The sequence below is a fragment of the Varanus komodoensis genome, unplaced genomic scaffold, assembly GCF_004798865.1.
Source record: "Varanus komodoensis strain SLA01 unplaced genomic scaffold, ASM479886v1 scaffold11, whole genome shotgun sequence".
Classification (NCBI taxonomy): Eukaryota; Metazoa; Chordata; class Lepidosauria; order Squamata; family Varanidae; genus Varanus; species Varanus komodoensis.
In genome coordinates, this window is record NW_025335317.1 from 511781 (window position 1) to 538406 (window position 26626).

Here is a 26626-nt window from a genome sequence, read left to right on the forward strand (position 1 = left end):
TAGTAAAGACCCCTTCCCACAGCATTGGCCTTGTATAGACCCCTTGCTGTCAGATCTCTGTCCTTCTCCGTCACTCCAGGCCTTGGCAAGAAACCAACAGGAACGGTGTTCAATGTTCTGTTAGCACCCTCAGTTGACTACTGTAAAATGTGTCACATCTGGAATTCCCTCTGAACTTCTCGCTGAGGCTTCCGATTGTCCCGAAATACTGCTGATGAATGCCTGGGAACACCTGAAGGGAACACACCTGCACTTTCCAGTATGCCGTACCTGAGCACAACTCAAAAATATCAGAGCTGGCCTACCTGGCTTAGGGCTGGGAGACCAGAGGATGGCTTGTTTCCCCCAGACCTGCCTACTGGCTCAGGTGCTCTTTGGTGGATCTTCCTCTGCTGTCCCCATCAAGAACCTGTGGATGGACCTTTCTCTGTGACCACCCACCTATAGAAAACTCCACTTGGGAGGCTGTCTTGAGACCTACCGTTTGCCGTGACATTGCTTTTTCTTGTTTTTGGCCCACTGCTTTCAACTTTTTATAATGTGAGTTTTAATTAAGATTATTTTATATGGATTTTAACTTGTTTTATCTATGTTGTAAGCCGCCCCGAGGCTTCGGCGAATGGGGCGGCATAAAAATGTTTTAATAAAAATAAATAAATAAATAAACTCCTGGTTACACTGGTTTTAATTCTGCTTTTGGATTGCTTCTGTGTTGTCTTCTTATTGCATTGTCATTTTATGCTGACTATATTATCTGTATTTTATACTGCATTTTTATTGTATTTCATGTGTCCTTGTAAACTACCCAAAGAACTCTAATGGCTGGTATAGAAATGATCACTTTTAACATTATTGTAAACCACAGGGGGAGCGGCAGCACTGAAGGGTTGCTTTAAATGCCCACACAAACATGGCATGCAAAATAAGCACTGCCAGTTTTGTTTGTTTCAGAGTCTGTTCACTCTTGGGGCAGTCTCTAAGCTCACCGGCAGGGCGCTCTCCTTGCATAAAGGAGGACTAAGTGGCTCCGAAGCCAACCCCAAACCAGCCGAGACGCTCAGTTCTGGGGCAGAGTGGGTCAGAGGAAGGAAGGAAGCCCCACCGGCCCATCCCGATCTGCAAAGTTTGTTCTGAGGGCAGAACATGACAAGCAAAGGAAGAGCAGAGCCATATGGTAGCTCATCACCAGTGACAGAAGGCTAGATATGTCCGCTGCCTGAGCCAAGTAGCATTTCCAGTTTGCCGACATGACGAGATCAAACTCCAGGGGCGCTAGCAGGGCTCCTGCAGAACACCAGTCCAAGCGGCTCTGAAGCTGCTGGGTGGCAGCAGCATACGCAAGAGCAGACCAAGAGTCAAGGGATTTAGACAGCGATCCATGGAGTTTGCAGAGTGAATTGCAAACTCCACCAAAACCAGAGGGTCAGCATCATTTCACGTCTGCCCTGTCTGGGATGAAAACAGCAGACTCACGTGCACAGGGCTTCAGGTAGGCATCTGCTCCAATTCGCTTACTTGAATCTGTACTTTGTTCTCTTGCACATTTCCAGTGGGAAACCGAGTATTAAGTGAGCTTGCCCCAGGAAAGCTGTATTGCTTCACAGGCACGCACGAGCGCCCCCGCCCCCACATACACAACTAGGACTGAGAAGGGCCACCTGCCTATTGCGAATGCCTGCGTTATTTGGCGCCGGCCTGGTCTTTGGGGGCGGCAGCGGTGGGTGGGGGACTTGCTAAAATTTGCCTTAAACTTCTCAAGAACAAGCGCTTGCTGAACTGCCTCCCCGTGGGCCTTCAGAAAATCACCTTTCTCTGCAGGTCCTCGTTTCTTCCAGCCACCTCGGCTCTCCCCAGCCTGATGCCCTCCATGTATGAGGGGCTCCCAGGCTTCCCCACAAGCTACCAAGCCCCAGTGGCCCCTTCAGCTGCAGACAACGGGCATCTAGTGCAACTCATCTGTGGGCGGCCATGGGGGTGAAGGCTGCTCGCCATAATGTGCCCGCTCAGCACATTTTCCTACGCCAGGCTGTTTTTTCAAGATGAACGAGTGTACGGCAACTGGACTGTGACAAATCCTGCGGTTTTTAGTATCTGAAGAATACATTAGAAGATTATTCAGAAACTGGCATTCTGTAGTACTGCTCAAAATAAACCATTTCCAACTGCAAATGTATCTATTTTCACAATCAGAACATTTGTCTGAAAAGTTTATTTTAAATTTTCTGAACACTTAAAGCAGCATTGCTTTAGATATTATACAAGTGTTCAGAGAGAACTAAACAAAAATTAAACTGTTATAAATTACAAGTTTTTGCTTTGAAAGAGCTTCAGTAAACAGAAAACGTGACACACACACACTGCAAGGAAACCCCCAACATTTCATGCAATGGCAGGCAAGATGTAAAAAGCCACCTAAATTCACACATTTGTACACTGAATTATCAGAAAAAGTATTCTTTAGTAAATCTGTACATCCAAATACATTGGGAGCTACATCTAAGGTACATCATTTAATGCTTTATACACTTGTTACCCTCTTTAAATCATCAAGTAATCACTCCAATCTGGGGATGGGAGCAGGCGACTGAGTTAGGAAAAAAGAAATAAATCACTGTAGACATTCAGTTATTTTTATCTAGACCTCCAAGTATTGAATAAAAACAGAATTTATCATCTTCATTTAACCATTTCACTTGCTAACTGTACAAGAATTGCAGTGCAGGGAACTCCGCCTTTGTACTTCGTTTCTTTGGATGGACCTGACACATAGCTGGACATTCCTTTAATGATGAACAGATGGAAAGTTGGTCCCTATTCAACTGATATTGCATGCCTATAATTGCCACTTTAAACAAACGCACGCATGTTCAATAACAGATATTGCAAATTATCCTGGTAGCACCCAGCGTTCCCACATCCTGTCACACAGCACTAACATTGGAGGGAAGAGACCTTTCCAGAACAGAATTTTAAGTACCAATAACAAATCAGAAAAGTTTTAGGAGCCACGTGCTTCACTTTCCTTTTTAATCACATGGAGCAATGCTTAAATACAGTTGTCCTCTTCACTGAAGAGAGCTAGTCTATTTCATTTGAGCTAGTTTTTGGGAAGAGTCGCATGGACTGCGGTCATGCCTATTGGATACAATCCAAGCATTCGCTGCAAACAGTTGGAGGAAGTCAGTAACCTAGGATCAATGGAAACAGATGTTGCTTTAAATGATCCACAAGAGAGAGAGAGAGAGACCCACAGAGTGCCCAGTGTTAAATACACAATTTTCGCCTTGCGCTTTTTGGTGTGCAAGTTTATATACTCTGTCCCCACCCCACCCCCCAAAATGTTAGCTGTTCCAGAGTCCAGGTTCCTTAATCAATTTTCACATTGGTGTAGATTTTTCTAACAAAGGCACTTGTTCCCATGTAGCCAATCGCTCCTGCAGAGACAAGACAGACAGACAGACACATTAGATCACTCCAGTTCCGGAAGACGGCGGCTGCAAGAGATGCATTTCTTGGCTAGGCCAGGGCAGCTTGCATGGCCTGTCCTGAGTTCCCGCGAAAACACTGCTGGCTGGAAGCAGAGGAGGGTCCTGCTGCTAAGGCAGAGCAGCTTGGCTCGCTCACTGCAAACAGTTGCCAGGGCAGGAAGGCCTGCATGGGCATATGCGTGCCGAGCAACTGAGGAATGAAACCTGGAGAAGGCAGGAGGGCAGGCTGCTGCCCAGCCCAGAAGGACTTGGGGGTGGGCTGAGAGTGTCCCACCTGAGGGGGAGCTCCAGAGCTGAGGTGGCCGGGAGGAAGAGAAGCAAGAGAAGTGCTCTGTGGGGAAGGTTCCTCTGGCATGCTGGCACCCCCGCCTTCTGCAGCACGACATGGTTTCTCCAGCAAAACAGGCCAGCCTTTCTCCCCTGGAATCAGCATGCTGGCCGCAAAGTCAAGGAACTGCTGAAGCTGGATGAAATGCAGGGGCGGGCAGCCGGCAACCCTGAAGTCTGCCTGGGAAGGCTAACGGGAATGGGCCCCTGAACAGGGGATGCTCATGACGAGCATAACCCAAGCCAGTGCAAGGAACAAGCTGGCGGAAAGGAGTGTGCTGTGGCAGAAAAGACGACGGCAGCCTCCCATGGCAGAAGCGGGGAGAAGGAAAAACAACCGCAAGGGTCCACGAGGCAGCCACGGTCCTGGGACTCAGCTGCAACGCTGCTCCAAAATATAGTTTAACCCCTCACACACTGTCTAGGCCTCTCCCCAGTGGATTGCAGGAGAGCTGCTGCAGTTCGACATCAGACCCTGCTGGGCTGAGGGACTGAAGCCGCTCAACTGTCTTTTAATGAAGAAAACCCAGTTCGGAGTTCAGCAGGAGACCAGACTAGTCCCACTTCCTTCTGGAGGAAAGAGAAAAGGCGACCCAACCTGGCTGGCAAATGGGTGGGAGACAGCCGGAAGCCGAGCAGGGAGCGGCTGCTCTGCTTTGCAGTGGCACAGAGTGCGCCCAACCTGGTGTGAGCTACTGACAGGCAACAAGACGGAAGGACCCACCAATTCCTGCTGCACTCATTAAAGAACTGCTGTACGTAGCAGCACGCCCGTGTAAAGCCGTTCACAACTGGTAAGTCCACAGATCTCTTATTAGGTTGTATCTGTTGACATCCAGAATCATTTAAGATCTCAGATTTATCCGTTACTACTATGATGGAAATCAGAGTTCTACCCAGAGTTAAGGAAGCCTATTAGGAGCACAATTTGCAAGGACATACATTCAATTGCTTAAAAACAAAGTTTAAAATTATATGACCTGACCAACCGAAGATGTGGAATACCTTCTAAACTTACCGCACATTATTCCCAGTGCTGTGCTAAATACTGCCATGTATCCAAAGTAAAATGATGTCTGAAATAAACCATACATCCTGAAAAAAAGTAAAAAGACAGACAAGGCTTTATAGTCTATCCTAAACTCCCAAAAATTGGATTATTTTCTCAAACTTTATTTTTGTTCTTTTGAAAGAGAAAACACAAGATGTCAAGAGCTACGTACTTTGTCTTGAAAAAGTAGTAGTAAAAGGAATACATGTAAACATAGATGGCCGTTGAAGCAGCAGACAGAAAACTTGTCCATTGCCTGAAAAACACACGCAAATTTCTCAAAGAACTGGAAAGAGGATGGTTTCGCAAACAGTGCAAGATGATCCATGTCGGGAACCACAGCACAAAGCCACTGTTTTTTAATTGGCTATTTTCCAGAAAAAGCTCGCAAGCTGGGCCTTGCTTTATGCTGCTGGAGGTCCTGCGCAGTCTGCGCTCACGGTCTACGGATGCGTTTGGGGGCAGGATTACCACTTCCCTCTTCTGTCCATTTCACATGCTGTGGGCGAGCTTAATACGTTTAATGTTGAAGATTCATCATTTCAAAAAGCAACTATTTTTACCAATCCCTTTGTTAAGAATGGACAGCAAATTAAAGCAACGACTCACCACCTGTAGTCCTCTGCGTTCAGCAGAAAGTACGTACACACAATTGTCACACAAACAGTCACAATGCAAAGGATGACCAGGACGAGCATCATGAAGCCATAGACATAATAGATTTTGTAAGCCCAGAAGGAGGTGAAGATAAAATACCTAAACAGAAAGAGGTGCCATTTTACCGACATTTAATCAAATTAGTCTGAAAAGCTTATGACGGACAATTTGCCGCAGGACCTTCCCAGGTGACAGACTTACATTTCAATGAAAATGGATCCAAATGGGAGAATCCCGCCCAAACAAACAATAACAGCTGGTTCCATAAACCTGAAAGAAATTTGAATGAACTCTCTCATTTGAGCAAAACCAACAGAGGATTCTTGATGAACTCACAGAAATCTGCATCCTTGTCTTAGACACATTTGAGGGGAAGTGTAAGAGATCTCTAAATGCTGCAGTAATCTCTGGATGGGAACAACTCCAGCTTTGCCGGCATCAGTCTTAAAGGAATTCCAGCAGTGCTCTTGTGCCGTGTAAGCAATCGGTGCCCTGGATCAGACCAGCAGCCGCCTGCGATCCACTCAGGCAGGAGGGCAACTGTTGCAGGGCAAAAGATGTGGCGCGGCCCTAAATCCCCCACAGCACCTCGTTCTGCCCCCCCCCGTTTCACACCACTCGCACCACACACCTGGCGATGCCCTTCATCTGTGGCAGCCAAAATGCAATGTGCTGCCTACTTCTACGTGTGTATGGATACAAATTGATGCCACTTTACCATTTTTTCTCTGGGATTGGGCGAGGAACGGCATTGACCCGACAAGGAAAGTTGGGCTGCCCTGAAAGGTTGCGTCCCAGTATCGTGCCAACGAGGTTCAGGGGAAGGATAACGAAGAAGCAGATGCAGCAAACGGCCACCTGTAAACTCACAGTCACACAGGAGGAGAGGATATAAAATGCATCCAGTATGATGGACCAGTGTTCACTACATTCTCTCTCCTAGCATCACATACCTGCTGTGCGTTTACTGCTAAATTCCCAGATTAAACCCAAATTTGTTTATTATTTTGATTTTATTATTTAAAACATTTATGTGCTGTCCCTTATGCACAGTGTCTCAGGATGGCTCACAATAATTACATTTCCTGCTTTGCTGATAATTTGATCTAACTAAACAAATCCCTACCTACTTTTAGGAGCTGGCTTGCCACAAGCGACAGACAGCAGCCTTCCTGACGTGACGTTCTCAGCCTGCAGCGCCAGCTGGAGCACTCACCATGGTCCCAAAGGGAATAGCCCTCGAAGCGTGGTAATAGATCGCAATGAAGTTGATGAAGAAGGCTGTGCCGCACACCATCGCGGGAATGAGGAACGCGCCGATGAACATCTGCTTTATCCATCTCCTTCCTGCACGAAAAGCGCTCCCAAGCGTGAGTAACTCCATTACCACCCAAAGGCACTATTTAGGTAAGGAAGCAGTGCGCCCTCCCAGAAACCCAGGGGTCCAAGTGTGGCCCATGACCGGAGAGTCAAGCATGGCAGGCTGCGCAGAGGCTCCGCCTGGTTAGGAAGCAGGCGCATGAGGCTGTGGGAGGGCTGCGCATCAGTACTGTGAATGGCACCCAGCTGGGAAGGCGAGTGAGCACCATGGGAGGCAGAAGCCGCGCAGGAGAGACCCCGGCAGGCCGGAGTGCTGGGTCAGAGCAGTGCCCTGGCGTTCAACGGGCACGATCGAGCCCTGCATCCGGAGGCAGAACACCCGGGCACAGTGTGGGCCATGGGAGACCCAGCTTGGCAACAGCGCGCATGGAAAGGGTGTCGGGCTTTCCCTGCACGGGCCGCCATGCATCCAGGGAAAGGAACCCCCGGGGCTGAGGGGGACTTTCTCCCGGCCGGCCTCAGTGGTCTGCAGCCAAGCTCGAGCCAGCACCGCGCTGCCGCTGCTGAAGGAGTTGCACGGTCGCAGGCCATGTCAGCGTGAGCATGGCGTTCGGCCTGCAGCAAGCGGCCCTTCCAGAGGATGGGACGGCAGGGAAGCTGCTACAGGAGGGACCTCCTGAAGGCAGGAGCCGCCCAACAGCAGAACAGCAGGACGACAGCAGGAGGGCCAGCGTGCTGCAGAGCGGGGACTCGGCGGGAGGGGCCTGGGTGCCGGTCCCCACTCAGCCAGAGCCGTTGGGTGACTCGGGCCAGGCACAGGTGGTCAGCCCGGCCCTCCTCACGGGGGGGGGGGGGGGGTGTTTGAGGAGACGGAGAGGAGGAGGAGGAGGAGGAGGAGGAGGAGGGAGGCTGCCGTGAGCCCCTTCAAGGGAGAAAAAGGCGGGATCTGAATCTGATGCACGCATGCGGGAAGTGGAGGCTTCCTCTTCGCTGGAGGCACTTCACGCAGAGAAGGGGCAGCTCTCCGAGCGGCTGCAGTCCCACCCTGCGTGCGGCAGGCGACTCCCAAGGGGGCTGTGAGCACTGCGCAGGAGTGGCGCCCTTGTGCTTTGCGAGGCCTGCCTCGCTCTCCAGCGGCCTGGCTTGCTCCACCAATGGGGCCCAGTTCTGGCCCTGAGCAGGTCCAAAACGGCTTTCTGCAGGCGGGAAGGCAGGCCCAAAGTCCATGGAGAAGGTGCCGTGGTACTTCTGACTCGGTTTCGGGCCACTATCCTGCTGGGATGCTGTGATGCAGGACGGGCCTGAGGGCGCCTGCCCTGCGCTGCTGAGCCCTCCCTGACAGGCTCCTTCGCTGGACCTGGCCGGGAGAGCAGCAGATGGGTGGAAAGGAAGCTGGCCAGCTTGGCGCTGCTGGGGGAGCAGGAGGAGGGGCGCACGGGGGCCTCCTGCAGCACTCCCCGGAGGAGGCAAGCCCTCCGCCCCTCAGCAGATTGGCTTTGCTGCCCGGCACTGTAAGACCTGCTGCCACTGCTGAAACCCAAATGCTGTGGTGCAAACAATCCAGGCAACCTCACTTTCCGTTAAAAATATTATTACAAATATTTAATGGTGGCCATAAGGAATTCTCAAGGAATTCATGCAGTGAAAGTTATTTAATTGGCACCATGGTTTTTTGAATCCAGAAACTTTGCAACAGTCTCAAGATGCAGATAATCTCAAAACGTTAGCAGTAATCCCTGGGCTGGCAAGGTTGGGGACTGCAACTCCTTCCCAAATTATCTTTAACATGTTGCAACAATAAATAGACAGGTAGCCTTACCTCCTTGCCTGGCGTAAAGGCTTCCTCCAAAATAGCCGTTCACTGGGGAAGTTGCAGCATAAACAAAAATAGCGGTACTTAGCATTGATCCTCTCCTAAAATGAAAGACATGTATTTTTGGCTACGCAAATGACTACCTGAAGGCTTCTGAAGACATAACAAGCACATTATAAAAGAAGTGCTTTGTGCTCCGTTTTAGCCACACAATTATCTCAGGCGAGAGGTGCTGCAGTGGAAGCTCACAGGCCTCTCCCACCGCGGATCCGCCCGGCTGCTGGATTCTCTGCCGTGGGGGGCCCACCCCGCTCCTCCTGATGCTGTGCTGCCACCATTTATAGACATATTTGTTTGGGCAGTTTTTTGCTTTTATTTCTCTGGATTTGCCTTTATTATTCCTTTCTCTTCCTTCCTTCCATCCGTCCTTGCAATTGATCTGTCGTGCATTTTTAATATCTTCTGTTGCTTGCAGTGAAGACAGAGGTTGACTCAGACCCCTTCAGTCCCAGGAACTTGCCGTCGGTCGCCACCCCCATCGCCACCGGGGAATTTTGGTCATTATGCAATGCATCCCTGCCAAATAGCTTGTCTGCCAGAAAACCAGTGGAAAACCTCCCAAATTCACTCCCACTTTTCCTTAGCTAGCTGGATTGCTGGAAAGGGTTGGTCACATGTTTAACAGGGGCTTTCGGCTCTGCTGGCAAAGGCCCTGTGAAAGCCCCAAGCGGTCAGTTCTCTTCTCCTGCAGCCACCAACTCTGTTTCCTGATCCACAAATAAATGAACCCGTTTGCCCAGGATTTTTCCTTCAACAAACTGCAGAGACCTTTATATTTGTACATAAGTTTACTACTTCTTCTGTATGTTTGCCTAGTTTAAGCTTATTAAGTTTCTTCCAAACACTGCCTGCTTAATCTCACCTTGCACTTTTAGGCTAATAAAGTTGTTATTTGGAATCTGTGTTGAATGGTTTATTTTGATATCATGCAAAATGGTCTCTCATTCGTCAAATTGCTTGCAGACTACAGGCTAAAGGAGGTAAGAGGACAATGGACTGGACTTGACTTTGTAAAAATTACTCTTTCCAGAAATAAACATGAAGGTTTGGGGGTTTCCTTCTTCCCTAAATTGAGAATTTGTGATTTAAATAAGATCTGCTGATTCATAATTTGGACTGAGCACGGCAGCTCGAATAATTAAGACTCAAAAATCAGTAACGAGACTGAGAAGGCAGGATTGGCAATCGATTCTAGGGGAAAAAGAGGGCCGAGTTCCTGAGAGCACTTGAGGCCTTAACTAAATGTGTTTGCCACTGGGTCATGGATGCCATTACGAGTTTGTAAACAACCTCAAGTATTATTTCGTATGGGATTAAGATTTCATTAAGACGTTATCCTTGACACCCACCCCTGCACGAGCACCACCCTTTTGTAACAGGAAGATTGGGGGGGTGGGGGGCAGGCCATCCCACCAGCCCTGCGGAAAGACCATTTGCTTTTGCCTCGCGCTTTGCATCGGCTTCCTCTGCCTGCCTGCACACGGGGCAGACTCGCCCAACTGCTTGTCAGCTGCTCCAAGAGTCTTTCTGGCTGAGAAGTAGGATAAAGGTTTTCAGTAAACAGAGAAGCAGTGACAACCCTGCCAGCCTAGGTACAAGTTCTGCCGCGCACACGCCCCCAGAAGCAGCACAGCTTCCTGTCTGTGCCACCAAGCCAGCCTCCTCAGCAGCTGTGGGCTGGCTCCAGGGAGGCGCTCGTCTGCTGCACCTCTGCCTGACCCGCCCCGCCAACTGCGCCTCAGAGGGCTGCACTGGTGCCGGGCCACTCCCAGGTGGTGCTTCTGGGCCGGGCACTGTGGGGACAACATCTGGGCTGCAGCATCTGAGCAGCACCCCATGAAGAAACTGCCCTCCTGCTCAGGCTTTGCTTCTCTCGATGCACCGCTCACACCTCGTGCTCCTCTTCCCTGAACGCCCGCGAAAGTCAGGCTGGTCCAGTTTCAGCAAGGCGAAAGGGTGAAGGCCTGCAGGGCTCTGCGCTCCAGATGCTCTGCCACACACCTCCCTTTGGTTACCTTCCAGGGAATTAAACTCCCCTCTGTTCTACCCTGTGCTGCTCAGCAAATACCCAGTTCAGTTAATGATGCGAAAGCCAGAAAAGCCACTGCTGCAGCGATGGTGCCCCATCCTGCCACTTGATGTGGCTCCATCAGGCCCTCCCATGTTTGGGCTGGAACTGCACCCAGGCAGTGGAAAGTAGCTCTTTCTCAGAACACGGAGGCCCCACGCTCAGAAAGCACACGCGGAGCCCATGCTGGCCAAGGGCCTTGCCTGTGACATGCATGGCTACGTCTTCGTTACTCCTCCAGATCAGTTTGCTGGCACTAGTCCGCACAGATCGCTGCCCTGAAAATGCACATTATTCTGTGTGACGCTGAACCTCCTCAGAGCATTCTTTTTGAACCACACCTTGGTAGGACTGACTGGATCCTTCACTTTTGACTCACAGAATCACAGAGGAATAAGATGTGGGTTAAAGTGAAACCAAGCATTCATCTGAAAGGGTGCCTGATCTGGCCAGTGGGCTGAGATTTCCTCTTGCCATCATAAATAAGACTATGTAAAACCATCTTTATAAACAACTTTTGAATGCACATGCTGGTAGCTGGGAAAATGCCCTGGGAAGCAGCAGGCTCTTGGTCCTTGTCTGAGGCTGCTGTTTCATAGCCAAGGCGGCTCATGGCTCGGGCTACTGCCATGAGCCGCTTCTGCAGTCCAAGCTGCCGGAGGCTGCAGTGTGTCTGTGATAATGGACCACGGAACCGATCGCTAATTGTGCCTTTAGTCTCCATGTGGACACTACCAGAGCGGGAGAACTTTGCCAACGCTTTCTCCATCCAGGCGCCACTGCATCGCACACAGTTCCCGAGGGGGGCTGTGCACCCCCACCCCCCCCGGAGGGAAGGGCAAGGTGGGCAAACTGGCTCCCCTGGGCCAAGGCAGGCTCAAACCCGCCATCCTAGCACTGAGAGCACCCACTGGCACACGCTCTGTGTGCGCAGGTGCTGGTGGCGCTCAGAGAGGCTGCAGCGTGGGCCGCCCCTTAAGGCTCAGGAGGTCCAGAAACAGCGACGCCTGCTGCTTCTCGCTGGGCCGCAGCACGGCCCATGGAGGTCTGAAGCGATACTCACTCTGTGTACAAATCCTCCAGCATGGCGACAATAATCACAATGAAAGAAACTGCAAAGATTTGACAGCCGGAACCAATAAGGGAGGAAAATATTAACGGATGACTGGATGGTCTGAAGACGTCGCCATGAACCTGTTTCCAACCATATTCGTCGCCGAGATCTCTATCCTGCACAAATCACAGCGTGCAAATAATCACAGAAAGAAGGAAGCAGCTAGTTGTTAAACCCACTTAAGCAGAACATTAATACCACAAAAGTGATTTTGAAATGCAGTGTCTGTAGAAAATGAGTACGATTTTCCCTTCCTGCACACCAGCTGTTACAACTGACTGTGCAAACCTGTACATGTAAAATTCCAGCCTGACCCATTAATACTTGAGACACCACATCAAAATCCCTGTGTTTGCTCATGCTCATGCACATACACATACACAGAAACACACACACACACAGATATGTCTTTAGGATGTTCTTGGAGGACTTTCTGCCTCGCTATCAAAAGATAAACTAACTAGTAAAAGTTTTACTGTAACCTCAGCGAAAATTTAAAAACTGAGCAAGGTGCATGTTGCGAATGCAGCTTCAACGTCTGGCTCCTAACATTCATTGTGTTTATAGTGCACTTGCCAGAGGCGTACCCTCAACACAGCAGGCAGCACAGCACAGCTATTCGTGTTCTAGTCACGTCCTCTTGTTTCAACAATCTCTCACCTAAACTGTGATCTCCTGCATCATAGATGCTTACGCGAAGCTGTCCAACAACTGCGTTTTGTGTAAGGAGTGAGACACACAAGGGCCTGAATAAAAGCATGTCCTAGGCTCTTGCCCAGCTGTGGAGCTAGTGCTGGCCAGAGAAACTGGGGAGGGCCGTGACTCCACAGCAGGTGCATCCGTGGGGTCACAGGCTCAGCCCCTGGTGGCCTGGGGAACCACCCTGCCTGGCACCCCGAAGAGGTGCGGCCCGCGAGTGCAGGTGGGCCCCTGTGCCAGGTGCATCACTGGTCTGAGCTGCAGCAGGGCTCTGAATGGCTGGAAGGCCACCGTGTGCCCCACAGCCAGGCCAAGCTCCCCACAGAGACAGGCAAAGAACTTGCATCTGGTAGAACATCTTTTCTGGGGGCAATGCCTTTTACGAAACAGACTGCATATTGCCACGTGTTTTCTAGAAATCCATGCACTTTTAAGAAAAGCTCAGCAAGGCATTTACCATATCATCCATTTCTTCTTCTTTACTGTATCGTGCATAATCTTTTCTCAGTGTCCTCATTAAAATCATAGAAACCAAGCCCACCAGAAAAATAACCATCATGAAAGAATTGAAGATCGAAAACCAATGAATCTATAATAAAAAATGGAATGGTTAGTATGTTTGGATAATAAACAAGCCAGGCATTGGTTGAAAAAATCCCACAGTCCTAAACGCAGGACAAACAGATGACAGAAAGCACCCTCCGGCTTTGGGCAGGCCTGGAGGCTTCCGGTCACTGAGCCCAATGCTGCGTATACATGTAAGTTTGCTTGCTTTAAGCTCAAGTAAGGAAAACCTACCCTGTGCTGAAAGAAGGATGGGTCAAGGTACTTGTCAAATCTATCTTCAAACTTCACATCTGATCTTTTCCATTTTACCTACAGAGAAATTATATTTGGAAAGTTGACCATATCCCATCCCAAGCCGACAAAGCAGGTTATCATCACTAGCCAGGGGAAAAAGAACCATGCACCAACTCAACACAGATTCGGGAGCCAGAGGCGCAGAAGGGGCTTGGGGCAGGGGGCAATCGCCCCCCCCCTTCCCTGCCAAGGGGCCGGCACTACGTTCAGGTGCGTCCTCCAGGTATTAATAGAAAGATGTGTGCACAGCAGCACAGCTTCGGCAGGATGGGGATCAGCACCTTGGGTGGCCGCTTTTTTTTCTGCTTCTGCATCTAATGAAAAGAAATTAAATGGGAAGCTTTTCCCGGGGGGAAATAAGAATCAAGTGTTACTTGCTTATTTTTGTTTTACTTCGGCTGCTGTTGAAAGCATGGAAAGCACAGAAGGGAGGGCCAGCAAAAAGCCTTCTACAGCAGCCAGACAGGTGAGAGAGCTGTGGAAGACAGACACCCACGGGTTGTCAGACACAAAGCGAAGGTGCAGCTGCGATGACAAACCCCACAGTGGCGACATTTTTGCTTCTGCACAACCTTCACAAGCGTAAGGGCTATTTTGGAGTCTGTTCCTCATTCAGCCCCTAATTAAGCCATGAAGCCTAAGAGGCTGTGATGGGCAAGAGAAGATCATGCACTCCATAAGCCGATCTGCAGCATGGCAGAATCACAGCCAGGGTCTGGGTCTGCATTTCAAAGTGTTAGCGCTCTTTTCACATATGCTGGAAAGGGGCAGCAAGTGGCAGCTGGCTCTCCATGTAAGGTGAGAAGGCAAAGATGCTCAGTCCATTGAACGAGCTGTTTACCGCTGAACAGGAGTGTAACAAGTCACTTTTGCTCTAGTCAGAGCAGCTCAGCATTACTTATTATTCCGTTAATACTTATATTTTATACAACACAAAAACTCTAAGCAGTTATCATGCAAACATTAAAAATCACACTTAAATAACCATCACAATGTTTAGATTGTAGCAACAGCAGTCTATTTAAAATACCCTATTAAAACTATCTCAAACTCCAGTAAGATGGAGCAGCATATAATTAATTCCAAGTATCTACAAGCAAGGGAAGACCTGGGAGAATACGTATGTCACCAAAAGGCGCACCCTATTTTCTGCCTCCCAAAATTACCGACAAGCTTAAAGTACTTACAGAGTAAGACATCTGAATCTTTGTGTTGGGGACCAGCTTAACCTTCCCTTCACTTGTCAAATTCACATCCACAATCCTGTTTCCATTATAACCTATTTCAAGTTTCTTGTATGTCCAGAGATAGTAATCTTCTCCGTTTTCGTCCGCTTCTCCAACAATACCTGCAGTGGGGAGAGGGGAAGAGATTCCCAGGGCGTGTTCCCATTCCTTCCTTCACCAAAGCCACTGTTCTGTGCCCAGCCTGGCTACCGGGGGAGAGTGAGGACTGGCTTCTGCGGGCCAGACAAGCCTCCCCTGGCAAAGGAAAAAGGGCATTTCAGACACAAAATGCTGTCCCACAAGGACCCAAAGTCTGCACAGCAGAAGTGAATCATGACATTTACAACCAAATCATCACGGAACGTTTTGCTTCCTCCGGCAGGGCAGTGGATTCTCAGCTCTTTCCTGGGAGAGGAGGGCATGTGGCGCCCTGCAGAGGAAAGGGAGCGGCGCTTGGCCCCCGCTTCTGAAGGCCGGGCCCCGGGATGGCCAGAGCGAGGCAGAGGCAGCTGGCTTAGCGCACAGCCTCCCAAGCCATCCATCCGCCTGGGTGTGGCCCGGAGAGCAGCAGCAGGGCGTTCCTCTCCACCCCTCCAGAAACCGAGGGAATCGACACAATGGCAGTGCCCCACTCAGAGCCCAGGGCTGGACTGGGACAGTCCCTGCCTGCATTCTGGAAAGACGGAAAGCAGCTGCCCCGACTCAGCTCCGCTGTCGGGGTAGCAGCCCAGCCATCGCCTCCCTTCTTCTGGCAAGGCAGGCGCGGAGGATTCTCAGACACGCAGCTGCCTCACCTGGCTGCCCAAGTGCGAGCCGAGGCCACGGCGTGACCTGCATCACTAGCAATCACGTTTCACCATCAGGGAAAACCATTAATATTTGACCGAATCTGTACGATCTCGCCTAACCCTTTCTCTTGAAAAGCTAGATAGCATTTTCAGATTCTTTAGGCTAGTCTGTCTTTGATGCAAGTCTAATTCAACTCACTGCTTCAGTAAACCTCAGCTTCATTACTGCAGGCTTAAACTTCTTCAATGAAATTACAGGGCACTTTTAAAAAAGGTATCCTTTGGTATTATTTCCAAATATATGAAGACAGCCATTTCTACCTCGGTTGCTATGGCCCACTAAAGGCACACCTCACCTCCAATACAGTTTCCTTTGGTCTAGCAGAAATAAAGGGCTGGTGCATATCTTATTCATTTATTTATTAAAATTATATTCCACTGTATTGGGCTGAGGGTTTCAGGTAAGCCAATTATTTCTTTCAGTGGTTTAGTCTGTTCCTGTGCCAACTACTCCATAAAGTTTCACAGTGATACAATTCTTTGCTTTGGATTTTTTTAAAATTCAAAATTAGGTGCACATTAGTTTTTGGGGCTTTTTTTTTTTTTTGCTATCTCATGTCTGTTAAGTCTCTCTCATTCATTCCTGCACAAACACAAACCAATCTTTTGGAATATCTTTAAAAATCACACTGTAAGGAAACCTGAGCTAACCCCTTTCATACTTACTTATGTCCATCTAATAGTTTTCTTCTCTCCTTTGCTCTACATTTTGGTCACCCAGAAGCTTAGACTGACCTGGGTGTCAAGGAGCTGGAAATACTGCCGCAATTTTGCTTGTAGATAAAAAGAGCAAAAAGGAGGCAACATGGCCACGTGAGGGATGCGGCGTTCCCTGGGGAGGCTCAGGCGCCCGCCCCCCAGTATCACGGTGCTGCAGTTTGTGGAGGATCGCAGCGAGCCTTGCCACAGAACGCGGGCTGTGCTGGGTCTCCGGTTCTGCCTGGCTGGGGGCACAGGAATGAGGGGGCCGCATGGCCCTCCTTCTGCACCCGGGTTTTCCGGCTGCAGCAGCAAGAACGCATCATCCCTGTGCCACCCCATCCCATGCGCGCTGCCCAGAGGCCAGCCCCTCCGCTTGAGCGGTACCTGGGACTGCAGAGAGGGCAGTTCTACGCCAACCCCACAGGAAGCGCCACCGAGTTCAGGCCAGGCAGTGGGGGGCTCCAGCCTCAGTTCCCCTCTTTTACAGAGGCAACTGTGGAGAACAGAGAGCCAAGGAGTCCCCTGGCTGGCGGGCCTCTCTTGCTCCGGGAGGGGACTTTCCTGGCGCTGCCGGCTCTGCATGCCTCGCTGCTCAGGCCCTTCTGCTTGTGGCACAGCTATGTGAACCCCGCAGCTCAGCTGGTGGGCCTCCTGGCATCAGTCCATGAAAGGCTTGTGAGGCTTGGGCCGAACGTCAGGGGAAGGGTGCGCTTCACAACCAGTTCTCGGCCGTGGGGCCTGGCGCTGGCAACAAGCCGCAGCCTGCCCGTTCACCCCGCCATGGTTCCTGGCTGCACTCGTACCTCAGAGGTGCTCGAGCGCAACCCTACCCTGAACGGTCAGGGAAAGCCTCTCTGTGCATGGGTGTGTGCGTGTGTGTGCGCACACGCATTCAGGTCTATCTTTGCACTACAGCTTGGGTTAACTTGATGTGAGTGTGCAGCGCACAGTGAGGCTTGGAGATGCCAAAAAAAGGTGTGGAGGGGAATACTGGCACCAGAGTCGTATAGAGTGGCAGTAACATCTCTCTTGATCTAGAACCCACACTTCTGGCTATGCAACCAAGGGTGGCGTTCGCCCTCTTGGCCACCGCATCACACGGCTGGCTCATGTTCAGCCTGCAGTCGACCAGCACCCCGAGGTCCCTTCCACAAGTGCTGCTCTCCAGCCACTTGTCCCTCTTCAGCAATCTCTGTCCAGGAGGGGCTGACCAAATGCAACTCAAAGCTTTTGCCATCATGCAGGTCGTGACAGAAATAGCCGTGGCAGCAAAAGAGCCGTGCCGTGCCTCTGCAGACTACATGCAAAAAATTAGGGAACAGCTAATAACTCCCAGTAAAGCAGTTCTCTGTGAACTGAGTATTTTAAAAAGCCATCTAAATGAGTGGCCATGGCAACTGCTTGAGAGAGAGAATTCCACGATTACCTGCTTCCTCTTGGCAGCTGCTAAGGAATGGTGTTCCACCAGTCCGGGAAGTGTGTGTGTGGGGGGTGGGGGGAGGAAAGGGGGGCCTGCGCAAGATGTGCATCGGTGGCACAAACCCACCGTTCAGCCCAGGGGACGGACGGCTGCCGGTTTGGTGGGATGGCTGCCTTTGGCCTGCCAAGGCTCATGTGCTTTTGTGTACCAGGACATGCAGAGCCTCTCCAGCCGAAACCGTGAATACAGAGAGCCTCACTTGGTCCGCAGACTCTGTATGCATTTGGAGGTTCAAAGATGAAGCACAGAAAACCGGTGAATCAAGCAACGGAAGCGATTTGGCGAATACTATGCCCTTTTGTGGCAGAGATTTTTGCAAGACTCCAAATGTGCCCTCCGACCCATAAAGGTGGGGGGATTCTGTCTAATGCACTAGGTACAGGCCTACCTTCGACGTTTTCTTAGACGATTTAGTTAGCACAGAACACACCAGCTGGGACTGGCTACGTGGGCCACCTCTCTCTGGGACTTCAAGCAGCTACACCAGCTGAAAGCTTGTCTCCCAAGATCATTCAAGTGCAGGTGATTCTCACCTACAAAGCCCTAAGCAGGTGGGCAGCAACCTGAAGGGCAGCCTTCTGCAGCAGGAACCTGCTCAACCCTGCATTCCTCACCCACCTTTTTCACCACTGAAGGCGGAGTGAATTGCAAGCGGAGAGAAGGCTCAAGCCACAGGGTCGCCTTTATGAACTGCCACGCATGGCACCCGGCGCGTGATCTTTCTGACACCAGCCAAAACCCTTTGGCTGAGCAACGCAGAATGCAAGACCGAAAACTGAATGAGTTTGTCTCGTTCACACTGGACTGCCACGCAGCTGTTTGCTTTGCCTTCAGTCTAACCGTGCTTGCAGTACTGGTGACCTTTTGCAGCATGGCGATGCAGTAAAAGGAAGCACTGCATCCACCGCTCTTCTTTCGCCTTTCAAACACGCAGGGATCCTGAGTAACAAGACGAGCGAGCACATTTTCCTTGCTAACACTGGTTAATGCAAGCAGCTGCCGCCACCCTCATGCCTTCATTCTGAAGAGAATTTGCCCGTGGGCACCCATGGCTCGTTTCCCTCCCTTCCAGATCTCCACGAATGATCACACAATGGGAAAGCCATGAGTGAACTAAACCACCCCGCTTGGCGGGCATCCCGGGGTCATCATGCCTTCGATCCTGAACAAACAGCAGCAGGCCTTGAAGACTCGGGGTTGGGTGTTTTGGAAGCAGGGAGAGGCAGAGGCCTCGGAAGCACCCCCAGGTCGACCCGGAGAGCAGAGGTGTTCTGGCGGGGATGGGAGGGGTCCACAAAGGGGAGACGGGAGAGCCGTGGCCTTGCCTGGCCCCATGACGAAGTGTCAGGAGAGACGAGTTGCCCAGTCGGAGGACTTGTGTGAGTCTCACTGGCTGGCCCTTCAGGAGTGGGAGCCACCCTGAAGGTGGAGCCTATGGAGTGACTGAAAGGGAAGGGTTTTGGGGAGAAGTTCTCAGTTTGGGTTCACCCCTCTTGACAAGAGCAGAGGTTTATCTTCCAGCCTGCTATAAGGTTTTTAGAGTTACTTTGTCTTGTAGCTGTGAAGCACTGTAAAGAGACCGCCTGGGGTTCTGGAGCCTAAGGACCCAGCGGGAAGGGCCAGGCTCATGACAGAGAAGGTGAGGTGACGGCAAGTTCTCCAACACCCTCCCACCCAGCCGGAGGCCTCTGGGACACCAGCAAGGTGTGGCGGGCCTCTGAACACTGCGTGTGGCGAGAACGAGCAGCGGAACCCCCGGCACCCTGGGGCAGCTGCGGGATCTCAGTGCTGTCCCCAGAGAGCATGAGCTGGCGGGCCCACCCCTCCTCCCCGCAGAATGCCCTTCCCATCACAGACGCCAGCAGAAACGTTTTATGCACACTTTTATGAACATTCACAACGTACTTCATCCTATGGCTGATGGGTCTGTTTTTCTCAAGACTGGGCCACGCATGCTTTGGACGGGCCCAAGCTCATGCACTGTTTCGGGGCGGGGGGGGCTGACGTGCTCCAAGAGGCCCTCAGCGCTCCTACCACCAGCGCCCCTTGACCTGTGATAAATGTCACAACTGGTGCCAAGCGACAGAGCTCCCACGGATCAGCGGAGGGGCCGCTGTCACGCCTGCAGGAGCCCTCGGTTCCACTGCCACTGCACTTTGCACTCTGTATGCGGGCTGGCGCAGGGTCTGGACAACGCTACCTCCGCGTGAGCCCTGCCACCGCAGCAACCAGCACTGCTAGACTGTAAGGGCTACTCACTCAGTGGCTCACTCCTCTGTCTGGAGACTACTGGGGAGGGTGAAAGGGCACAGGCAGCCTCATCACCCCCTTGGAAAACAAGCCCCAGCACTTCACTTCACTCACTGAACTGCCCGCCCAGGAGGTGTTCCAACTGGCAGGCACAAATCTGGGCTCCTTAGCAAGACTCAGTGGCTTGCACTGACTCCCACCATCAGCTCCCTGAGCTGCATGAGGCACGGACAGTGGGCTGAAGGGACAGCGGTCAGGCCAGGGGAGGGGAGGGGAGGGGAGGAAGGCAGGAGGAGGCGACCACGGAAAGGTGCATTATGCTGAAGAACGGCTTTCAAGCCGGAAGCTGTCACCAAGCATGTCTTACCCCATATTGGCAAGTCATCCATGTACATCTGGTACCAGTAGTGATTCTTGACGGCATAAGCGAACGCATCCCTGGTCTGCTTATCCAAGGCGATTTCACAATATGTGGACTGCATCACATCATCTGAGGAAATTAAGACCACAAGTTAACTTTGCATTAATTGGTCCTTATATCACCACCCGACAAACCTTTTACTAAATGGATCCAAGGGACTTGCTACCCCAACATAATTCTTACCTGTCTCAGCTTTCTGAGCGTTTAATGCTGTACCATTGCCAAACACTTATTGGTAAGCAACATACAGAGCTATAGTAAGCAACTCGTAATATCACGGAGCCAAGTATTTCCCATTTTGTAACTATGCATTTATCCCTGTGAAATGTCTTTTGTCCCAGAAATCTACCAATATCACTTTGAATTCTGTTTCCGTCTTTTTGGACTAATGTCCACATTTATCCCACCAATTTTTTATCATCTGCAAATCTGGTAAACATTCCCTGCACCTCCTCATCCAAATCACGATTTAAAGTGTTAAAGGCCACTGAATGCTTGGTACCACACTCATTGCCTCTCTCCAGTTTGAGAAAGTGCCATTGAGAAGCAAACTTTGAGTCTGAAGCAAACTGTGGATCCACCTGAGAATTTTTCCATCCATCCCATTCAAAGCAAGTTGGCTAATCAAAAGATTTGTTGAAGTCAAGATCTATTATGTCTATAGCATTCCCCCAGCATTCCCTCAGGTTACTAGATCAAAAACTGATCAGAGCAATCTGGCAGGATTTGTTCTTGACAAATTCATGTTGGTTGCTAGTAATCACTGTGGTGTTTTCAGGATCTTTGCAGACTGACTGCTTTAGAATCTGCTCCAGAATTTTTCCAGGGATTGATGTTGGACTGATTTGTCTATAGTTCACAGATTCTTCTCCTGTTTCTTTCTTGAAGATAAGGACAACATTAGCCTTTCTCCAGTCATCTGGGACTTCACTCATCCTCCAAGATTTCTTGAGAATGATAGTGGTTCTGAGAGTTCTGCCAGTTCCTTTATTACTCTGGGATGCAGTTCATTGGGCCCTGGAGATCTGAATTCTTTCCAAGAAGTGAGGTGTTTCTTGACCATTTGCCTGTCAGACGCAAGCTGTGAGCCTGCCCCTTCAGCTTGTATTTCACCTTTGCCAGGGAGGTCACAGACCCTCCTTTGTGGGAATACTGAGCAAAAGAAGGAACTGAGCACTTCTGCCAATTTATTTATTTATGTATTATTTGAGTTATATGATTAGCCATAGGCTCTTTGGGTGCCTTACATACAATTGGGTGCCTTCCTGACACCATCCCTGCAATTCCGCGCCACCTGCACTCGCCAGCCTGGCCTTCCCTCCACTACCTGTACAAGTCCCGTGTTGTTTTTGGGTCATCCCTGAAGTCATTCTGGCATCTCCTGTAGTCTCCACCTTTGTCTTTTGTTGGAATTATTTGTCATTGCACCTTTAGAATTTCTTTTTTTTTAAATTCCCTCCACCCCAATTTGGACTCTTTTACTTGTTACAGTCCCTTGTCATGGAACTTATCATTGTCCTGAATTTATAAAAGTGACTTTCCTAAAATCCAGGATACACATTTGGCTACACTCAGTTTCCGCCTCTTCTAGAATCAAGAATTAACAAGTATGACATGGCCACTTTCCCCCCAAAGTTCCTGTAACTGCCATTTTATTCACTTGACCATCCCTCCTTTGGTGAGAAACAAGTCAGGGATCACTGATCCTCTAGTTCTTCCCCTAGTCGCTATAGCTGGAAGTTACCAGCAGCACAACTCTGGAATTTGTCGGAGGGGCTATGCTTGGCGGAATTTGTTTCTCAAGAACTATCAGGGAAATTAAGTCCCCTGTTACTACCGTATCGTGCCTTCTTGAAAAACTGGCAATGATCTTTTCACAAATTACATCACTCACCGAGTAGTCGGTAGTAGACTCTGACTGCCATATTCCTTTTATGCTTTGCCCCATGTGTTTTTATCCAAATGCTCTGGATGGGGCTACTAAGCTCAGCCTCCCATATTTCTGTGCCGAGATTTGTATCTTTAACGTATAGTATGACTCCACCTCCATGCTTGTTCTTTCAACTTGTCTGCCTTCCACTTAGGGAGGTCATCCCACGAAGCCTCAGTTACTCCTATCAGAGTGTTCACCCTTCCTATTAAGAGTTCAGGTTCATGCTGCTTGTTCCCCATACTCTGGGCATTACCAAATAGGCACTGAGGACCACGTGCTTCAGTTGCACTTTCGGCCTAAATTTTGAGAAGACTATTATTGGGCTGTACGGAGCTGCTCTCTCCACTGTGCTGCACAAGCCCTTGTCCACTGCTGCTCCCAAGTTTACTTCTCCCTTCTTTGTTGAGTTCGGCTTGAAGCCCTCTGGAGGAGCACTGTGTTGTCCTTTGTGGGACAAATAAGTAACTTGGTATTTGAGGCCAAGACTGAACCTCTACCATAGACTCAAGTTTCCTGCCAACTGTGTACATCTAAGCTTCACCAGTCTGCTTTCTCTGAAATAAGCACTGGAACAGAAAAGTGGATTTAAGAATGGTTTTAGGATTTTTAGAACTCAGGCCTTACTTCTGCCTGTAGTTAGATTCTTAGGTAAGTCTCCATCTCACACTCTCTCAAACAGTCTCAAAATTTCAATAAAAAGCCACTGGCTCAAGACGAGACACCCCTGACAGCTCCAGCTTGTGAGTCATCATGATAAAATGAGCTTCCCCACAATGGCTAGGTCAGTTTTTGGGCATAAGTCACTGTCCTGCAACGAATAAACTATTTAAATGAGGTTATTATTCCAGAAACGTTGCATGTTATGACGGGGACAGCAACGTTCAATTTTGAAAAGCCATGGCAAAAGCAATTGGAGCTTTACCTTTAAATTTGATGTCCAGGCCACTGAACTCCAGCTCAACCCCTTGAAGGGCTTCTCCCAGTGTTTCATGGTAGTGTCCTATGCTTTTTTTGGACCCACCGCAGAAAGGAAGAGAGAAATATTTGTATGTCTCCTGGCGATTATGATACGGTCCTACAGTATTCATCCACAAAACAACTTCCTCTTTATCATGGTACTGAAAAGAAAACATAGTGAAAAGCAGGATGATTATAAATGAGCATATTGCTTAGTGTGGCACAAGAATTCACACAGAATCATAGAACAGCAGAGTTGGAAGGGGCCATGAAGGCCACTGGGTCCAGCCCTGTGCTGGTGCAGGACACCCCGTTCCACCATTCACGTGTTAAACAAGAATGCTGTAACACGGACTGAGCTGAACCGAGCAACGCCATTGGTGCCCATTTCCTTGTTGCCGCACATGGCCGGCTTGATTGTGCAGGCGTGGGCTAGACGCACTCGATTTGGGGAGCTCCGGATATTCTGGACTGCATCCCGTCGGCATCAGCCAGGCTGAGCACTGGTCAGGGAGCTGCAGCTCAGGACACAGCGGAAGGCGGGGGAACACCAGCACTGGCGAGAGAAGTCAACGCTCACCAGCGAGTCTCACAAGAGAGGGTGCCCACCTTTGCCGCGGCACCCGCAACCCCATTCCATGCACCCTGCACGTGCACCAGGGCTGTGCGCAACCAGCACACATTGTTTTCAAAGCATGTAACTGTACTTGGCTTGTTCCTCCGTGTCCCTGAAGCCGGCGTCTTCGGCCTCAGTCACGGGCGGCAGAGTCCCCAGTGAGCACACGGCGCTGCAGCCAACCGGCTGAAAAGCTGGGGCAGCCTTTCCCAGGACAGGGCTCTGCAGCCGCCCATGCGCCCCACTCACGGGGAGTGCGCTCCACCAGCAGAGGCCTGCAGTGGACACGGACCTTCCTCAGGGGCCTCCAAGAGGCACCATGCCTGGGGGTGCCAACGGCCATCAACCCCGACAGCTGGGAAAGCTGGCTGCAAAGTCTCACTGCCTCAGACCAGGGGCTCTGCTAAGGCCAGGTCTGTTGACTAGTGCTTAAACAAAGGCTGAATACAACGTATTCAGCAAAACCCATACATCAAAACACTAAAAATAACCTTGTATGATGTTTAGGGGGAGTACAGTGCCCCCCCCCATGCTTTGCCCTCCATCCTATCCTACATAAATAAATCAATGCATTCTACTGCCAACCGCACCTCCACCAGAAAGATCTGCTACTCCACTGAAGTGCAGCACTTCCAAACCGGAGGGGTAGTGCAGGGAACTCAGCTTCCTTTCTCTGTCAGCCTTCAAGCACAGTGCCCAGCCAGGTGCATAACTCCCAAATTATGGGCACAGCAATCCCATGATCCTTGGACAGTGGCCAGGGGGCCACAAAATTCTTTTGGTTCTCAGATCCAAGGCCAGCAACAGAGCTCCAACCTTGCAGCTGGGATCCATGCTCTGCTCCCTTCACAGTCAGCACGGAAAGAGTGGTGCTGGCTGCGCCTCTGAACTCCTAAGAGTGACCGCAGAGGTGGGCAGGGAGGAGGCCAGGACTGATGGGATAAGATACATCCTGATGGCTCTCCAGGCTCCTCCTCGCGCACTCCATGGCCCAAGTTTCTTTTAAATCTGAGTTACTGAGTACACTTGAAAGAATCCCGTCAAAAAGCCTTCCTCCACACAACAGAATTTTAATAATTGTTCCCCCTATAAATAAAAGTACTTTCTAAGGATATTTTGGAGTGACCTTGCAATCTGTTTCAGACATGACATTTTAAGATGCAGAGAAAGCAAATAGGTCTCAGAGAGAAGCAATGAGGAAGACTGTTGTAGAAAAGCCTACACAACCGCACAACAGTAGTAGATTTTTTATGAGTCCATGTGGAGTGTGCTCTTTGGAAAAAATAAACTCTGTGCCAACACGCATGCCATCCACGGGTCTCACCCCATTCGTCCCGCTTCCTTCTGTTAATCACTGGAGGGAACTGAGGCACGAACAGCTGCTATTCGGAACGAGGACCGGTTCCGTTCCAACTACACACCCACTTTAACTATTTTGGGACTGGCAGCATGAGGGCCATCCTTGATCACCTTCCAATGGCATTTCATGTTTTGTGCTTGCATCTTTTCCTGCTTAAGTTGGCTATTGGCCTTTTTGTCCCCTGGCTAGTTTTTGACTGCTGTTACTCACACACACACAAGTTGCCACCTTTCAAACAACTGCTTTCAGAGGGGTAAAACCAGTACGAACAGCCACTCTGGAGCCTGTGCAGCTTCACTTCCTGGACACAGCCCATTCCCTTCACAGAGCCCATAAACGAGCACAGCTGTTCACATACCCAGGTTATTTGTGGCGCACGGCTCGCCTGGAAGAAAGCGCACCATCGACTCTTCCGAGGGAAAGGGTGGAATATCTCCAGCATCTCCCACAAGTAAGACCAATGGACAACCATGCAGCTTTTCTGCATTTTTCTCTCTCCTTCAGGGATTTTGTTCACACTTGTGTCATCGAAAGCTCTTTCCCTCTCCCTGGTTATGGCTTTTGATGTAGTGTTGTACTCAGACTTATCAGTATTTATCTGTCACTAAAAATTTGAGAAGTTGTAGCTCGTGTTAGCACAAGCAAAAGGAAATTCCCTAATCCGACTTCTTCAGCACAGTCTGCTGCACTTAATCAGGCGAATTCATCATCCATGAGGTGTGAAAAAGAAGTAGGCTTTGGGAAGTACACCTTAGTTTTGGGAAGAAGTAATGAAATCGATTTAGTAAATGACACCTGAGTTACTGGGTCCTCCCCCTTTTCAAATTATGGTCTCACCTAGGAGGTTACTATTCACTTTTTTATTTGACATATGGTGTCAGGGTATTTTTTAAAAAATGACTCTCATTCATGAATACAGTTATGAAAAACTTAAAGCACCACAGCACTTGGCAAGTTCTAAGGTACAGAAGACACGAGATAAGGCAAACCACGGGGGAAGGGGGAGTTATCCTAATGAAACAAAGAACAAAATCTCCTGGACTCCAGAGGCTGAAACAACTGGATATTCCCTGGGTTGTTCCCACAGTAACGGTACAGGAGTCTAACACTCTGTCCCTTAACTTCCCATTCACTCACTGAAGCCTTCCATTCCTTAACTGCTCTTTATCTATTATCCCCACCAAAGGCCACCCTGTCAACCAGGCACTAAGTGTTGGGCCTTTATCTTAATTCCCCGCTGGCTCCTCATAGTCAGAGCTGCGCAATCATGCAGCTTCTCCCTACACAGTAGCGCTAGAAAACACACCTCATTCAAGCAGTAGTCTGTTTCGGCTCTGGGCGTGCTATGCCTGTCTTTGTCCTGCCTCAACCCTCC

At 50.0% G+C, this 26626-nt stretch overlaps 1 protein-coding gene across 1 annotated transcript; it reads right to left on the reverse strand.

Moving 5' to 3' along the window:
* Nucleotides 1-2171: 2171 nt before the first annotated feature.
* TM9SF3 (transmembrane 9 superfamily member 3) lies at nt 2172-25708 on the reverse strand. The gene is made up of 15 exons (XM_044420169.1): nt 25610-25708; nt 23241-23436; nt 20332-20454; nt 14646-14806; nt 13396-13473; nt 13055-13186; nt 11848-12014; nt 8663-8757; nt 6740-6870; nt 6242-6381; nt 5725-5793; nt 5476-5622; nt 5039-5122; nt 4834-4910; nt 2172-3434 (listed from the first exon to the last, which is right to left on the reverse strand). Exons 1-15 carry the CDS (start codon nt 25691-25693, stop codon nt 3367-3369), a joined length of 1752 nt encoding a protein of 583 aa, XP_044276104.1. The 5' UTR covers nt 25694-25708; the 3' UTR covers nt 2172-3366.
* Between the last annotated feature and the right edge of the window lie 918 nt (nt 25709-26626).